General features: G+C 53.0%; 1 protein-coding gene across 1 annotated transcript in view; it reads left to right on the top strand.

Annotated features, from left to right (window-relative positions):
* Nucleotides 1-17897, top strand: part of RNF123 (ring finger protein 123) — a 126254-nt gene that overhangs the window by 35425 nt on the left and 72932 nt on the right. The window contains exons 12-18 of the mRNA XM_024211346.3: nucleotides 111-215; nucleotides 1343-1468; nucleotides 4254-4346; nucleotides 13251-13324; nucleotides 13870-13987; nucleotides 16912-17011; nucleotides 17357-17418. Coding sequence (XP_024067114.1) covers nucleotides 111-215; nucleotides 1343-1468; nucleotides 4254-4346; nucleotides 13251-13324; nucleotides 13870-13987; nucleotides 16912-17011; nucleotides 17357-17418 — 678 coding nt within the window. The remainder of the gene's footprint in view (nucleotides 1-110; nucleotides 216-1342; nucleotides 1469-4253; nucleotides 4347-13250; nucleotides 13325-13869; nucleotides 13988-16911; nucleotides 17012-17356; nucleotides 17419-17897) is intronic.

Genomic DNA, 17897 nt, shown 5'->3' with positions numbered 1-17897 from the left:
TGCAGAGGCAGGGAGTGCTGCCCCCTCCCTCCAGCGTGCGTCTGATGATGGCTCTGCAGGCGGGATTGGGGTTGCTCAGAGCCTTATGTCTCCTGGGATTGGTTTTGCAGGAGGGGAAGTTGGTGGAGAAGGACACGTCGACGTGGCAGCTGCAAGGAGAGCCCACGGTGCTGATCACCCTGGCACACATCTTTAACCACTTTGCCCCTCTCATGGTGAGTGCTGGCTGCTGGATGTGCGTGTGCTCCCCCCCAGTGCTTGCAGGGAGGGGGACCCACAACTCCTCCTTGGTTTTCATAGCTGCCTGCTCAGGCAGGAGAGGTGACATGCTCTGGTATCGGAGAATTCACAGGCCTAGAGTTATTTGTCAGCTAGTCCCAAGTCATGAATGGCCCCTCTCCCATGGGGTGGCAGCTCCTGCTACAGCCTGAATGAGGGAGTGATGTTGCAGAGCGAGTGTGGAGGCTTTGTGTTTACCAGGGTGTGTGCTTGCTATCTGGTCAGTGAACTGCAGAGTGGTGATGATAGGGGTGAGGTTGGCGCTGCATTGCAGGGGGTTAATGCATAGGCGCCAACTTTCTCCGGCGCCGGTGGGTGCCTGTGCCCCCCGCCCCTGCCCCTATTCCAACCCCATCCCCAAAGTCCCCACCCTAACTCCGCCCCCTCTCTGCCCCTATTGGATCCCTTCCCCAAATCCCTGCCCCAGCCCCGCCTCTTCCCCCAGTGCGCTGCGTTCCCCCTCCTTCCCTCCCTGCCCCACTAATCAACTGTTTCATGGCGCAAGCGCTGGGTGGGAGGGGGCAGAAGCAGGATATGGCAACGTGCTCGTGGAGGAGGTGGAGGTAAGCTGGAGCAGGGGGGTGGGGCGGGGCCATGGGGAGCTGCATCACCCACCAATTTTTTTCTGTGGGTGCTCCAGCCCCGGAGCACCCACAGAGTCACCACCTATGGGTTAATGGGCTGCAGGACACACTCTTTTGGAGCCCTTTGTACCCTGAGTTCAGTAGTCAGGCTCTGCTTTCTTGCTTTCACATCTACTGTGGCCCACTTTTGCCTGGCACTTGTCAGAAATGGTACGGTTTCCATGTACTCATGGAGTGGGCTGGGCTGTTCATGGCACCGAGCCGGGCACTGCTGCCAGACGTGTCATCTTCAGCCTGCTGTAACAGGAATATCCCATGGGCAGCAATAAGTCACCGTTCCTACCTGATGCTGGCTCCCAGCAAATCTACAGCTTTCCACCTGAGCCTAGACCCTCTGTCCAGTGCTGAGAACCCATTCTCTGCTGCTGTTTGCTGCTGCTGCTGGCTAGAGCTGCTGACCACAGGCTTTCTGTTTGCAGTGCAAAGTATATCTGGTGGAAGATGTGCTCATGAACTTCCTGCTGAGCATTCTGGAGCGGGGAGGGGCTGTGGAAGCACATCCTCTCATCCAGCAGCTACTGGATCTCATGTGGCTTCTCATGGAGGTGAGTTGCTCAGGCACTTCCCCCTCTCTCTTTTAACTCTGCATCCCCTTGGTTCTCTGTGACAACGGGCAGGTGTCAGGATCTCGGCTGGGTGTTGGGCTTCCCCATTTGCCCATCTTGTCTGCACTCTGCACTGGCATGGTTTAACAGTTGAGTTGGTTTCTTGCCACCATCCCCCAAAGCAGCTTTGCCTGCCAGCTGCACTCCCTTAAGAATGCAGTACCAGCGTCTGGTGCCCTGGCACTGGCTGTTCTCAGCACACCAGGCCCTGGCTACAGTGACTGCAGGGAGGGAGCTGGGAAGAACTAGATTTATAATTAGAAATTGCTGGCCATAGTGAGTTTCTCCTCCCACCCAGAACCCAGTGACCAGGTCCTTTCAGTGTTAACAACTGTCCCTTGTGGAGAGGGAAAGGCCGAGCTGCTACTAGGGAACTGGGAAGAGAGGAGGAAAGAGTTTGGTGGTATTGACCTCTGAAAAGCGATTTCAGAATCGGACTTTTCTAGCTTCCCTAACTGTAAATAAACGCCTATGTTAATTATTTAACTTCCTGCTTGTGTGACAGTAAAACTGTTACTCTTGATTAAAACTCTTCGAAAATAACCACTATTTAGTAATACTTCTGTAATTATAAAGTTCTCTTCACTGGAGCGGCCGAGGCTACCTGGGAAATGTTATAGACCATGACATTGCATTGGCTGCAGTGGCAACTAGTGTCACACCATTGCCCTCTTAGTAGGGTTAATGAAATACAACCCATCCTCTGGCCCAGGCTCAGCCAGGCCAGGAGGTTGTGCCCCTTCCTGGGAGGTGTATGAGCTGGGCTTTGGCAGGTGTCTCCTGGGAACCCCCTGCTGAGAGTATCCTGGTGGGTCTAAACCCAGAACTGGCAGAAGCAGCCTGGCAGCTGATCTAACTGCTCCAGGAGCTGTAGGGAAGAGACACTCTTGGGTAGCTGGGGTCAGGCTGCATAGGGTGTCCAGATGTCCCAATTTTATAGGGACAGTCCCGATTTTGGGGGCTTTTTCTAATATAGGCACCTATTATCCCCACCCCCATCCTGATTTTTTTATACTTGCTATCTGGTCACCCTAGGCTTGCAGGAGTTCCAGGGTATTGCCCACCCCTGTGGTTGCACCTGGCTAGCAGATGGCTGCTTCTAGCCCTCATCACCGTGGGTCAGATGCTGCAGTGAAATCTCCCCTAGCATGTTCTGGACACTTGCTGGCCCCTAGCTCAGGTGACAGATTGGCCCCTGCCTCCCCCTCCTCCTCCCTCTCTCTCTCATTGCTGTCCTCCAGGAGTGAAATCAGAAGCCTTGGCAGGATGAAGTCCTGAGAGGTACCTAGAGGTACCTTTCGGTCTGGTATGGACCCGGGGAGCTGCATTGGCTTTCTGGACTCTTCGCCAACAGAACCTGGGCCACATGGTGTCTAGGAGATGACTTGTCTCAATGTTCACTCTGGTATTAGACAGCTATTACTCTCTGCTGCCGACGCTGTGTCAGAGGCAGAGTGCCAGACTGCCCATCAGGTGGGTGGGTTCAGAGTGCTTGAGTGCAGGTCAGCTTCCAGAAACTAACCCTCCTCCCTCTTCATAAAGTCCATTGTTGGACTGTCTCTAGGGAATGGGATTTGCAGCCTGGCGAGGGCTGCAGAACAGAACTTCCCAGGTGTCCGCTGGATCTACAATAGGTGATGGGGTCTGGTGGGGCCATGCAGCAGGGGCGGGGCCTTCCCAAAAGTGGTGGTGGGGGAGAGCCCCCCGCTCCCTCCTTGGCCCCTTCTGCCCCTTCTGCACCAGGCCCTGGCCAAGCCAAAGCAGGCCAGGAGCCGCGGAGCCTCCACCTGCCTGGGGTGATAGGGCCAAGAGCAGCCCCTGGCCCCACCCCGTGGGCCCTCAGGGCAGGTGGAGGGTTTGTGGTTCCCCACAGCTGCCTGCGCAGCTCTCCCTGACCTGGCTTCGGCTGGGGCCCGGGCCTTGGAGCCACAGCCAGGCAGCTGTGGGGAGCCGCAGCACGGACCCTCCACCTGCCCTGGGCGGAAGGTCTGGGGGGTGGGGACACGGGCTGGGGACTAATCTCAGCCCTCCCACCCCAGGCAAGTGGAGGGTCCGCAGCGCCCCACACAGCCCAGGCTCCCCGGCCAGGCTCCAGCTGCTGGCCTGGCCGGGTGGGGAGGCCTGTGGTGAAAAGTCCACTTTCAAAAAGTGGGAGGGCCATGGCCCCCTGGTCCCCCGGTTCTGGCACCACTGGGGCTATGCTGGGCCAGAGGTGGCTTTGCATTCCTTGATTCAGGGGCTGGTTTATACCTGAGGGCTGCTGCTGGCTGGTTCCAATAGCTGCAGACTGCTGATGTGTTGGAATGCCCTGGCATGCCCCGGGGTGTAGGCGCTGCTATCCCAGCTCTTGGCCATCTGGGGATTCCTCCTGTGCAGGGAAATCTCGGGGCGGGGAGGAGTGTGAATCTGAGAATCGGGCCCTCTCTTTCTAGAACTCTTATGTTATGACTAAGCAAAAGCCAGAAGGGAAGGTAATGCCTACATGTGCTCTGTACTGTGAGATGCCTGGTTCATATCACTAGTGTCCGGCTGCAGTATGGGGTCACATACAACCCAGGGGACTCCACTCTTTCCTGCATAGGCAAACACCATTTCCATGTGTTCAGCCAGAGGCGATGCCTCTCTTGGTCCTGATTTGGTTATTTCTGAAATGCACACCTTCCAGCCCTCCCCACATCCCCGCAGATGTCGATTTCTGTTGAGTCTTTCTCTTACTCTCTCTCAGGATTACGAGATGCATGAATGCCTCAAGCAGCTGCTGATGTCCCTGCTGCGGGCTTACAGGTTCTCTCCCATCATCCCAGACCTGGGTTTACAGGTGAGTGGTAACTGAGAGTGCCCGAGAACAATGACTAGCCAAGGATTCATCCTGCCCTGGCTTCAGGTGTCCCAACGCAGGGAGTAGTCTGGAGTCAGACAGATTTCTGCACCAGAAGGGACCACTGTGCTCATCTAGGGTGACTTCCTGAATAACACGGGCCAGAGACCTGCCCCAAAATAACACCTAACGCAGGTCTTTCAGAAAAACATCTAAACCATTTCAGTGATGGGGTCCCCATTGTATTCCATTGAGGGTAATGCACGTGCTCCTGGAACCAGAACTTTTCAAAGTAGTAGTGTTTGTCAGTCCTCGCATGCGCCTCTGTGTTGCCTCATGGTTTTGCCCGAGGCAATAAAGGGCAGGGTGGACTGACTGCATCTTCAGTTTCTTCTTACCACTGCATGGTCTGAGTTGGAGTTTCTGCTGTCCTCTCGTCCTTGGTGACACATTTCCTGGAAAACTGTTTTTATTCTTTACTTAGGAATTTTAATGTTTTGTGTAATAGTTTTGTTTCTCAAGGTTTCGTAGGGCTAAGGACTGGGGATGCCACTCCAGTGGTTTTCAGCCAAACAGTTCCCAACACCCCCACCCCCCAGCATCTGCATCTGGGTACTGAACGAAGTCAGGATCTTCCATGGTTTTTGGTAATAACTTTCTTTTGGGATGCCGCTTTGGCCTCTCCTGCCAAACGATCCTCCCCACCCAAATCTGCGCTTCCTACCCTCGTTTGTTCTCCCTCAACGATGTGCATCAATATTGTCTGTACTGTTTGGGGGACGCCCACACCATGGCCAGGTGCAGGATCTGTCTCTCCTTCCCTGCCACACATGGGAAGGCAGAGCCCTCCGCCTTAAGAAGCACCTCATGGAGGTTGCCACAGGGCGGCAGTTGGATCCTGGCCGGGGAACAAGCCCCCCAACACCCTCTCTCCCTTCGGTCACACACCGCCCTGAACAATCCATGAGTGCACTTCTTACCACGGAGCCCCAATCCAATGTTGTTGGTATCCGTATTATGGACCCCGCAGTGGGGCCTAGCTATGAATTACGGAAGCATGCACATAAGCATGGAAGTAAGTCTCCCTCCAGATCTAAGAGAGACACTGTGCCATCCATGAATTCCGGCCAAGGGGGAGCACCATGCTCCAAGGCCCACAAGACCGACAAAAGACTGCATTGTTCGCCGGATCTGCTGGTACTGGTTATGGACCCACACACCCTGGCATCGGTTCCAGTGAATTTCTGGTCCTGAGATAGGGCCTGTTACCAGCTCCAGTCCCATCCATAGACCTGGTACTACTGACTCTGGGGAGACTTGGAGATGCTCCCGGGCCTCATGAATTGTTCACCCTGGAAAGGATGACGTCTCTACGTGCTCTGGTACTCTTATCTACCAAGGGAGCTCTGTCCCCTGCATCTGATCTGCCGCCACCTGGCAGTGTTCATGTAACACACCCCATTCTGTCGGCTCCGTTGGCACTGCCATTGGTGCAAGATTCTGGTTCTTCCTCTGAGTCTGAGGATCCGGACATTACCCATGGCCTGCTGCTCCTGTTCCAAAAACATGATTATCAATGGTTCTGACATGTAGCCTTTTATGTTATTTAAAGTACATTTAGTGATGATGTATGACACCACTGTGGGTTATGTTCTGGTAGCTAAAGTCTCAAGTTCAACAGAGTTACCTCTGCCACTTGTTTCAGATCTAGAGCTTCTAGGAATATATGAAGATCAAGGAAAGTAACCCATACAGTCACAAGAACAATGTCTAATATCTTTTATCAATTTTATTATAGTTACCGCAAAGTTATGACTATCCAAGCATATATAAATCCTAAATATATCCATGCATAAATTATAGCGACAGTCATACTCACATCCTCCTAGACAGTGTTAGGGTCTGGTAGGTTTCTCATTGATTGAGCATCAGTAGAAGGATGGTTCCTGCTGGAGTTTTCCCATAGGGAGCTCAATTTTTCCCAATCTGGGCACTCTCTTTTATAATGTGATTCTGACTGTATCTCATACCCTGCACATGTGCGTGAAAGTGTCAACCCTCTCTTTCCCTATCTATATTGTGTCCCCCTCATAATATTGTTGTACCCCATTTTCTATAGGTTGTGTATAGTTCCTTTTATTCTCATTAACATTGATGCACAACCTGTATCCTGTGTGGTTAAGGGAAAAAATGTGCCTCTAGAGTGTTTTGTGATCTAAAATTAAACTTATGGCTAATTTTTCGCAATATCACCCCTTGGCACATCTATTCCTGTAATCTTATGGCATTGGGTTACTCTTTGGTTACTTATGTCAAGCATTTCTTAACTCCTAAGGCCTAAAATGGCTAAGCTAAAATCTTACAGGCCTCCGCCTGTGGGCCTTGCATTTCAGCCCTCCTTACTTAGATACCTAATCCATATTTATCCCTTCCTACTACTGATCAATCTTATACTTCTATAATCCTAACATCACACAGCACATGATAAAATAAAATCATTGGCTACAGATGGCACCATGACAATTCCCTTACTTACCTCAGCCCAGGAGCCACTGGTACCGGACTCCCTGATGTTGCAGTGGTGGTACCAGGATTAACCAGGATAACTCAGCTGCAGCTTTTGGCCCCAATATTTGCCTTCGGAACTGTCCTGTTTGGCATGGGAGGGTTCTCCAGTATCACTATAGAATCATAGAAGTTTAGGGTTGGAAGAGACCTCAGGAGGTCATCTAGTCCAACCTCTTGCTCAAAGCAGGACCAACACCAACTAAATCATCCCAGCCAGGGCTTTGTCACGCCGGACCTTAAAAACCTCTAAGGATGGAGATTCCACCAGCTCCCTAGGTAACCCATTCCATCCTGTCCTTCATTGAGTAGAAGGGAGAGAAGGTGTTCCGCCTGCCAGGGCCGTGCTGCTCCTTTCTCTGGACAGGGGCTTGTCCATGCTGTTGGCTGAATGTGCCTGTGGAGTGGCCCAAGCATGGATATGGCCATGAGCACAGGATCATGCTAAATTCCAAGTGTGATGTTGCACTCCGTATGTTTTATGGAAGTATGCTTATGAGTGTGAATACAGGGGTGAAAGTAACTTACAGGATTTACCGGTACTGCCGGAGTCCTGAGGGGGGGCGTGGCTTCATCCGGAAAAGGCGTGGTCTCAACTGGAAGAGGCGGGGCCTCTCGGGATTTAAAGGCCCTGGGGCACCAGCTGTGGCTGGGAGCCCCAGGGCTTTTAAATCAACCCGGGGCTCCCAGCTGCAGAGGTGGCTGGGAGCCCCCGGGGCTCACGGGCAAATTAAAGGGCCTGGGGCTCCAGCCGCTGCGGAGCTCCGGGCCCTTTAAATCGCCACAGCAGCTCCAGCTGGGATTTAAAGGGCTCAGGGCTCCCGCAGCGGCGGGGAGCTCTGAGCCCTTTAAATCTCGGCCCCAGCCCGGCCGCCGGAGCTGCGGGCGGGATTTAAAGGGCTCGGAGCTCCCCGCCGCTGCGGAGAGCCCAGAGCCCTTTTAATCCCGGCCACGGAAGCCGGTGAGGTCCGGCACGGGGTACTGGCTCTTGCCGGTACGCCGGACTGGACCGGCTTACTTTCACCTCTGTGTGAATATGATGTAACTGGAATATGCTTTATGCAAAAGATCTCTTGTAAGGTATCATAACAAAGGTTATAAACTACTGAATATATTCCTCCTATTTGTATGCATGTATCATTCTTGTATCTGAAGCTAGAAATATGAAGTATAACTCTGAGGTCCTATTGTAATTATGCAAAGTATGGGCTATTAATGGTGATTTAGAATCTTGATGGCTCCCATTGACCCAGACAGTTGTAAATTGTTTATTTACCTGCAAACCTTCCTGTGTACATGTGGGGCAACCCAGGAAGAATGGAGACACGGGCTCTTACCGTGACATGTGACTATGTCACATGATGCTGGAATCTATCATAATCCTTGTATTTTTCCATTGATGAGGCAGGAGTGGGGACAAGTACAGACAAAAGATTCCCGCCTTGTGCCAAAGCTATAAAAGGGGGTGAAGCAAGACAAAAAGGGCTGCCAGTCACGAGAGAACCCCTGCTTACCACCTGAGATGTCTGTTGGATCTAACAAAGACTGTACCAGGGGAAGGGATTAGGCCCAGACTAGGAAGGAGTCTAGTCTGTGAAAGAAGCTTATTGGAACATCTCTTGTAATCAGTTTCTTAATATATTAGGCTTAGACTTTTGTGTGTTTTGTTTTATTTTGCTTTGTGACTTACTTTGTCCTGGCTGTTGTTACTTGAAACCACTTAAATACTACTTTTTATACTTAATAAAATCACTTTTGTTTATTAGTAAGATATTAATACCTGGGGGAGCAAACAGCTGTGCATATCTCTCTATCAGTATTATAGAGGGCAGACAATTTATGAATTTACCCTGTATAAGCATTATACAGAGTAAAACGGATTTATTTGGGGTTTGGATCCCATTGGGAGCTGGGTGTCTGGGTGCTGGAGACAGGTAACCTGGTGAGCTGTTTTTAGTTAAAGTCTGAAGCTTTGGGGGCATGTCCCAGACCCTGGGTCTGTGTTGCAGCAGGCTAGCATGTCTGACTCAACAAGGCAGGATTCTGGAGTCCCAAGCTGGCAGGGAAAACGGGCTCAGAGGTAATTTCAACACATCAGATGACAGTCCCAAGGGGATCTCTTTGACCGAACCCATCACACCAAGCTAGTCTAGAGGAAGGCAGGTTGATAGCTATGTCCATACTTCAGGCCATGGTTGATTCAGCAGACACATCCTCGTGCATTTTGGCAACTGGAATCGTCATGAGGAGGGAATCCTGGTTCCACTCCTCTGGCTTCCATAGAGAAGTGCAGAACACGATCAAAGATGTCCCTTTTGACGAGTCGCACCTGTTCAACCAAAAGATGGATGACTCGTTGCACTCGCAGAAAGATTCTAGAGCCACCTTGTGATCATTAGTCATTTACACGTCCGCATCAAAGTGAAAGCCGTATTGCCCACCGCCACGCAACGTTACAGAACTCCCCAATTTTACCACCAACGGGCCTACAAACCTCCACAGAAACGCCCCAAGGTTCACAGACCCCATCCATCTGTTTCGACAACGCAGTCCTCCATACAACACAGTCTGTGTGTAAACAGTATTTCTGATTATGACCAGAGACCCATTATCCACACTGCACACACTGGCCTTGCCAGTCACTCCTTTTGTGGGCAGTCTCAAACTCTTTTTGCCAGCATGGAGCGGGATTACAATGGACAGGTGGGTTCTGAATGTCTTTCGGTGCAGCTACACTATTAAGCTTATGATGCTACGTCCCCCACCCCGCTCCTGTTCCAAGGATCATTCTCATGACAGTTTTCTTGCCCTAGAGGTGGACTCCCTCCTGCAAAGAGGAGTGGTGGAGCCAGTCCCTACACCCCTCCAAGGCACAGGGTTCTACTCCAACTATTTCTTCGTACCCAAGAAGACGGGAAGATGGAGACCAATCTTGGATCTCCGATGCCTCAACCGATACATTTGGAAACCAAAGTTCCACATGGTATGCTTTCGGCAATCATTCCCTCACTAGAAAAAGGTATGTGGTTTATGACTCTCGATTTGCAGGATGCTTGCTTCCATATCGACGTACATGCAACCCACAGACAATTCCTGAGGTTCATGGTGGGTCCTCAGCACTTTCAGTACAGAGGTCTCCCATTTAGACTTATCATTTCCTCATGAGTCTTCACAAAGGTTTTCTCTGTGGTAGCAGCTTACCTCTGACCACGAGGAATCCTTGTCTTCCCTTACCTAGACAATTGGCTGCTGACGGGGCAGTCCAGAACAGAAACTAGAGTGTCAGCATTGCAGCTTCTTCAAGTATTGGTCCTTATTGTATTCAACTGAGGAGGATTAACAAGCAGTATGTAGGTAGGAGGAGGATGTAAAGAAGATGATGGAATTGTGGAACGGAGGGCCGCCACGCCGAAAGAGGCATCTGTCGCAGAATCATGCACTAGGGCATAGAGAGAAGAAAAGGCGGGTACCGAACTCCATGTGACCGCCTTACATATATCTGTGATGGTGCACGTCATGGAGCGCTGCAGCAGCTAATGCCTGCGCTCTTGTGGAATGTGCCCCATCCCACCTGCTGGGGACCGTCCCGATAATTGATAGCAGAGCGTAATGCACCCTGAGACCCACTTCGAGAGACTCTGGTGGGAGATGGCCTGCTCTTCAGTTCTCTCTGGTATGGCAACAAATAGTCTGGGAGACTTCCGGAATGGCTTTGTCCTTTGCAGGTAAATGGCCAGGGCCCTACGTACATCGAGGGAGTTGAGTTGTCATTCTGCACTGGAGACGTGTGCTTTGGGGAAGAAAATGGGCAGGTGTATGGGTTGGTTGAGGTGGAAACGGGAAACGAGCTTTGGTAGGAGCCTGGGATGCAGGTGAGACCATGTCCTTATGGAATGTGGTGAAAGGACGGGTTGCCAGCATAGCCCCCTAACCCAGTTCATTAACCCTCCTTGCAGAGATAATGGCGATCAGAAAGATGACTTCCATAGAAAGAAGAGAAAGGGGGCAGGAGGCCAAAGGTTCAAAGGGGAAGTTCATTAATGATGGAGGACTAAATTGAGGAGCAACAGCCTGGATGGGTGGGTATTTGCATACAAGGCCCTTCCAGAACCTGGCAGTTAATGGGTGGGTGAAGACAGAATGTCCATCCGTGGGAGGATAGAAGGCACTAATGGCTGCTACATGCGTTTTGATGGAGTTGAGAATGAGCCCCTAGGTCTTTAGAAAGAGCAGATAGTCTAATAGCAAGGGGATGCCCATGGCCTCTGGGGCAAGACCTCTATGTTGGGCCCAGGTAATGAAACAAGCCCGTTTGGCCTGATAGGACTACCTTGTGGACTCCTTTCTGCTATTGGAGAGAATTTCTCAGACCGCCTGCGAGCATTTGTGTGTTAGTGGAGGCATCCATCCAAATACCATGCTGTCAGGTGGAGCGCCCTCAGATCAGGGTGTCTGAGTCCGCAGTTGTGTTGCGTGAGTAGTTGCAGGAACATTGGGAGTGGGAGTGATGGACACTGACATGTGGAGAAGAGGAGGAAACCACAACTGGTGAGGCCAATATGGGGTGATCAGGATGACCATCACCCCCTCCCATCTGAGATTGTATGTGTGGCAGGGACATTAATGGAAGGAAGGCATAGTTGATCTGCTCTGACCAGTTGATGATCAGGGTGTCCTCCTACGAGTGCGTAATGAGTCCTCCCCTCGAACAATACTGAACGCACTTGGTATTGGTGTGAGATGCAAAGAGGTCCCTGATGGGTTCCCCAGTGGCCGAAGATGTCTGCAACTATCAGTCGTGTAACTCCCATTCGTGGTCAGTCGCAAAGTTCCTGCTGAGAGCATTGGCAAGTACGTTCTGGGTTCACGGTAGGTAGGCTGCCGACAGGAGGATATGATGTGAAATGCACCATTTCCACAGTGGCAAAACCGCAGTGGTGTTGTCTGACATGAGAAAAACAGACAGCTGTTAAGGACACGTGGCATGCCTTGTGTACCATACAAGGTTCCCGGATGTTGATGTGCACCCTGGTTTCCTGAGCATTCTAAGTGCCTTATGTCATGTGGTATCCCATGTGGGCACCCCAGTCTTCGAGCGACACATCTGTTATAATTGTAACGCTTGGCGAGGATGGAAGAAAGGGCATTCTGGAGCAAACGTGGAATGGGTTTGTCCACCATCGGAGGGAAGAGAGGACTCCACAGTTCCACCGGGTGTCCATGGACTGGCGCATGGGGGAGTAGACTCCCTGCAGCCAGAGCTGGAGACATCAGAACCACAGATGAGTGAAGGGCATGACATATGTGCACACTGCCATCTGACCAAAGAGGGAAAGGCAAGTTCTGGCTGATATTGAAGGGCTGGAGGTCACTAAGGTGAGCAGGTTCAGTAAGCTCAGGAATCTTGTCTTTTGGCAGATAAGCACAGGAGGCCGCATCAATGTGTGCTCCTATGAATTCTAGGGATTGTGTAGGGTGCAAAGTTGATTTTTTGATGTGGATGCTCACTTCTAGGGAGGAGAATGGGAGGTTACTTGTAACTGGGGTTTCTTTGAGATGTATGGTCCCTACCTGTACTCCAAACCCACCCTCCCTCCCGTCCGCTGCGGAAAAAGAACCGAAGACGCGAACCCATGAGGAGCCAGGAGCGTGAAGAGACTGACGGAGCTCTCTGAATCTATTTGGCTTAACAGAGACACGGTTCAGGGGTGACTTGGGAAACAAATATTTAACAATATGTTCTTCAATCTAGCCACAAAAGGTAAGATCTAGTGACTGGAAGCTGAAGCTAGATAAATTCAGACTGGAAATAAGGAGTAAATTTTCCACTGAGGGCAATGCGCATGCGCACAGAGCTACTTTGAAAGCTCCAGCTCTGTGCACATACGCATTGCCCTCAGTGGAAAACAGACAGGGACCATCCATCTCAAAGAACCTCCTGTTACAGGTAAGTAACTTCTCCTTTTGATTGAAAAATTGCCTGTGATGGAGAATCCAGCATGACCCTTGGTAAATTGTTCCAATGGTTAATTACCTCACTGTTAAAAATTTACTCCTTATTTCCAGTCTGAATTTATCTAGCTTCAGCTTCCAGTCACTAGATCTTACCTTTAGTGGCTAGATTGAAGAACATATTGTTAAATATTTGTTTCCCAAGTCACCCCTGAACCATGTCTCTGTTAAGCCAAATCGATTCAGAGAGCGCAGTCAGTCTCTTGAGTTGCTGACTTGAAACGTGGCAGCTCTTTGTTCCGGCTGTACTTGTATTGGTAACTGAACCCTTGTCGCTTCCCTGGGATACAGCTTTTCCTGTTGACTCTGTTTTATCTCTCTCCCCAGATCCATTACCTCCGGCTCACCATTGCAGTCCTGAAGCACGAGAAGTCCAGGAAATATCTGCTCAACAATGTCCTGTATCTTTTGCATTTACTCCCATTCCGACATACCCTCTAGAAAATCCAGTCAGTTTCCTCTCCCTGGGTGCCCCGTGTTCTGAGGCGAGTCATGCTGGGGGCCTCTTGTATCTGCAGGAATGGCTGGTACCATTCTCCATGGAACCTCACTTTTGAAGAAGGGAGGGGAGCTCTCCAGACTGTGCTGCATCCTGTTGGGTTCTTTCTCCTGTCCCGTGCCCTGCTTCTCTCTGTCTGTGCAAACCCCACACTCTATATCCGTTAGCCGACTCATGGAGTGAAACCACAGAGAATTCACCAAAGCAGCTTTCACAGCAATCAGCCCCCCGCCCCCGGGCACCCAGCCTGTCCGTTTCAGTGGGATCCCCCCAGTTTCCGAGCACCTCATGAAGATGGATTCAAGAGTTTGTTTGGAAAGGTGCCTAACCTCTAACCTCATCTTAGCGACGGGGTTGCTTTTCCCTCCCCTGGGGCTCTTTCTTTGGCTGACCTCCTGTGCGTGCTCCCAGCTGAGCTGCTGGGCTTCTCACTTAACTCCTGCACAGCTTCGATGTGCTCCGCTCAGTGGTGTTCTTCTACATCAAGAGCCCCCTGCGTGTGGAGGAGGCTGGCCTGCAGGAGCTCATCCCCACCACCTGGTGGCCAAACCGCTTCACCAAAGAGGTGTGCAACGACATGCCTCTGCTGGGAGTGGGAAAGATGCCTGGCCTGCCCAGTAGGCTGTGTGTGTGTGTGTGTGTGTGTGTGTGTGTGCGCCTGTGATCATAGAATGAAGGCCTAGCTGTGCTGCCAGCTGGCTAAGTAGGTGAAGCTGACTGCCTTGCCTGGTGTCTGGCTGAGACCTGAGGCAGGCGTGATGGTGGCAGGCTGGGGAAGGCATAGCTGCCTCTTGCTGGGGGTTGCCCCATTATCTGGGACATGCTTGCACTTTGAGGCTGGGTTAGATAGCCAGGTAGCCGTGCCAACTGGGATGGGTTTTCAGCTGTCTGGCCCAGAGGTTGTGGCCATTTCTTTCTATGTGGGGACCTCTGTCCCCTCCAGACCAGACTGCTGCGGTGTGGTGTTCAAGGGTGTGGAGTCAGAACGATGGGTAGCAATCCTCCTCCATGATCAGAGCACTTGACACCAAAGGTTGGTATCCTCTCGTTTGACAGAGCCAGGGACTGGCCCAGCAACAGCATGGCAGTCCTGGGGATAGAACCCAGTTCCTGGGTCCCAGGTCGTTGCATTGTTATTGACACGTTCTGGCAGCACCTCAGGGCCCTGCTGGGGCCCATTGTGCCAGCGCTGTACAAACACGGTCCCTATCTGGAGAGCTCAGTCTGTCGGGCACAGACGAGCCAGGCGCTGGGGCTGGAGAGTTGCCTGAGCGACTTAGGCGTGGTAGGGATGGTCCCGTTTGTAGTTGGGCCTTTGTTTGAAAGGTCTAACCAGGTTGCGGGGGGGAGAGCGAGGGAGAGACACAGCACAGCCCCTACTGAGTGGCATCCCCAGGCCAGTTCTTGCAGCACCACAGTGGTGTGGAGTCGTGAAAAGTGCGGTTTTGAGGGGGTAAAGGCAGTGGCTGGCTGGGGTTTCTGTGAGGCATGGGAGGAGCTGACAGGTGGATGATGGTGGGGTGGAGGCAGGTTGACGCCCCCGTACACTGCTGGGGAGGTGATGAGCCATGTTGGAGGCGGAGGTGAGTGGGGCATGCAGGGTTTGGTAGGGGTTAGAGGGCAGAGCAGTGAGTCAGGAAGGTGACTGAGCTGCCTGCTCTGTGTGGAGCCCAGGGGAGTGAGGGGCCAGAGCCAGCCGAGAGGAGGTGGCAGCACCAAGGAGCGATACCCTGGGTGTGGCAGAGTGTGAAGAGTAAGCATCAGGGTTTGGACATGGCCTGAATGCTGGGTCCAGTAAGAGGCGGAGTCAGCGAGCGACCTGGTTACGGGCCCAAGTGATGGGCAGGAGTGTGGTGGCTGGGGAGGAGGAGGTTTTGGGAGGAAGGTCCAGTGCTGCCCACTAGCCCCTGCTGTCTCTGGGGTTAACGGCAATGAGTACCTTGCTGTGACCCTGTGCCAAGGAGCTGCACTGGCTGCTGACTGGCTTCTATGTAGGGACTGGGGGCTGTTAGCTCCCAGAGCTGCCTCTCTCTGCCTGGCATGCAGCTGCGATCGACAGAGGGGCTTGGGCAGGAGCCCCAGCAGGATGCTGGCAGGGCATTCTCTGTGGAGGTTAAAATAGCTCACAGTGACTGAGCTGCTGTCTCCAGCTGCTGGGGACAAGCTGGGTGGGATGTCTGTCTGCTGGGGTGAAGTGGGGTGGGCTTGGCTGAGTCTGATATGTGGATGATGTGTCAAAAGCACCCTGTGCTGGAGAGAGAGAGATTAACTAGTGCTGTGCACGGGGCACCAGGGGGTTGAGGCCGGTGCAGTGGGACATGCTGAGGCCAGGGAGTGGAGGGATGTGTTGAAAAACTCCCTGATAGCTCCTTATTTTGTTCCCAGGCCGGGCAAGGGAGCAAAGCAGCCTTCAAGCTGTAGCTCCAGTGACAGGAAGGCGGGAGGGAGAGAGCAGGAGTTGAGCCCTGGACCCTTCAGTGGAGGGGGGCAGCTGGGGCTCCCAGGAGATGGAGCTCTCAGTAGGGTTTAGGGGCTCCCCTCCTTGCTCCCCACTGTGGTTTGGTTTTAGGGGTGGGGGGTGGTTTGAGTGACTGACTTTAATTGGTTTGGGAGAAGGGAGAATTGCTTTTGGGAAGGTGTGTCAGGGGTTGGGGTTGAACTGAAGGATCCTGTACTGTGAGGGGGTCCTGGGGGAGGGGTTGGGTTCGGGGCTGTTCCTGGGAGTGGGTGCAGGGGGAGATGAGGCTGGGGGCTCCTGGGAAAGGAATGGTGTTTCGGGGGAGGGGGGAGAGACAGAGCTGGGTCACTCTGCGGGACAAGGCACTAAAAGCAGGGCTCTAACAAGGCAGCTGCTGCTTCCTTCTCCCAGCCCAGTGGGACTCAGCAGCTGCCAGCCCCCCAGCTCAGTGCTGCTTGTAGGCTCCTAGTTCAGTGTCTGAAGAACGTTGGAGAGGACTGCAGGGGGTATCAGCCCTGTTCCCTTGCTGACCTCTTGACACTTTGGGGTGCAGTCCACTGGCTGGGTAGGCAGGGGAATCCCCTAGCTGTGCTCACACGAGAACTAGCAGATCTGTGCTGTATCCTCTGTGCGCCAAGGGCTCCCAGCCCCTCCACCGCCATCTGTCACGGTCTGACCTGGGTTGTGTGCTGCTGTGGGGTGGCGGCAGGTATACCTTACAGGAGGGTAAGGGGCAGGGCTTCCCTCCCAAGTTGCTGTTGCAATTCTGCGGGGTTGTCCAGTTGCTCTCCAACCTTCAGAGGTCTGGCACTGTGGCAGGGGCGTGGCTCTGAGCAGGGTGGCTCCTTCCTGGCTCCCGTGTCTGCTGTGGGACCTGTGACACTCCAGGGAGGGCTCCTAGCTTGGCCGCCAGCTGCCAGGCTGCTCGCTCTCCCTGGGGGGGGGGGGAAGTGCCGCTGTCCCTCTGTGGTGCTGGGCTTGGTGTGCCGGTCCTGGGCTGGGGTTAACAGTTGACTACCCTCTCACCCCAGGGCAAGGAGAGCAAGGAGGTGAAGGAGGAGAGTGCCGAGGAGAGGCTGCGCCGGCGGGCATATGACAGAGGCTGCCAGCGGCTCAAAAAACGCATTGAAGGTCTGTGAGGGGGTCACTACTGGGGGACCAGCGCCTTGTAGAGCCGTGTGGTGAAATGCACTCACACCATCACAGAACGGGTATCTGAGCTGCCTCCAAGTGCCCTTGGCAGCCAGGAGCCAGCTGCGCGCCCATGTGTGCCGAGCTGGTCAGTGTTCCCATGGCTGCGCAGTGGGAGCCGGGGGCCAGGCCGAGAGGGCCCAGCAGCCATGGACAGTGCCGTGCTGGCCTGAGCATGCCTTTCTGACTCCTGGGGGGCAGTCTCTGCCCATGGCACGGGGGTGAATGGGCTCTGAGCTCTCAGGGCACTTCCTCTGATGGCTGACTTGTATGTCCCTTTCTCAGTGGTGGAAGAACTCCAGGTTCAGATCCTGAAGCTGCTTCTGAACAACAAAGACCGAGGAGGGGTAAGTAGAATGGAAACACCTTGTGGGCCCCTCTAATGCGGCATCCATGGACTGCAGGGCTTTCAAGGCAGAGCTGCTCAGCCTTTCGCCACCCAGGGCTACTTCTGCCATACCATACCAAGCACCCCCAGTCTTGGATGCGGAGAGGCAGCCTTGGAGAGGGCAGCGCTCCGTGTTGATCTGTGCAGGCAAGCTGCATTGCTCCCTGAGCTGTGGACTCTGTGTTAAGGGGGAGTGGAGGATCTCTGAACTGCATTTTCTCATTCTGTGAGTCACCTGCTTTGGCCCTTGGTGTCCAACACAGAAACCAGAGCTCTTCCCTCGCTCTGAATTTCCTTCCTCTGTGGGATTCTAGTGAAATGTTAGCCCGCACCCCATGGGTATGTGGCCTCTAAAAGCCTCTGCACATGTGCATTGCATACTGTGTTCACACTAACTGGCCACACTGGCAGATCCCAGCAGGGTCCTACTGACTAACC

The sequence above is a fragment of the Terrapene carolina genome, unplaced genomic scaffold (assembly GCF_002925995.2).
Source record: "Terrapene carolina triunguis isolate 2854851 unplaced genomic scaffold, T_m_triunguis-2.0 Scaffold310, whole genome shotgun sequence".
NCBI lineage: Eukaryota > Metazoa > Chordata > Testudines > Emydidae > Terrapene > Terrapene triunguis.
This window is presented reverse-complemented; position numbering and strand designations above follow the sequence as displayed.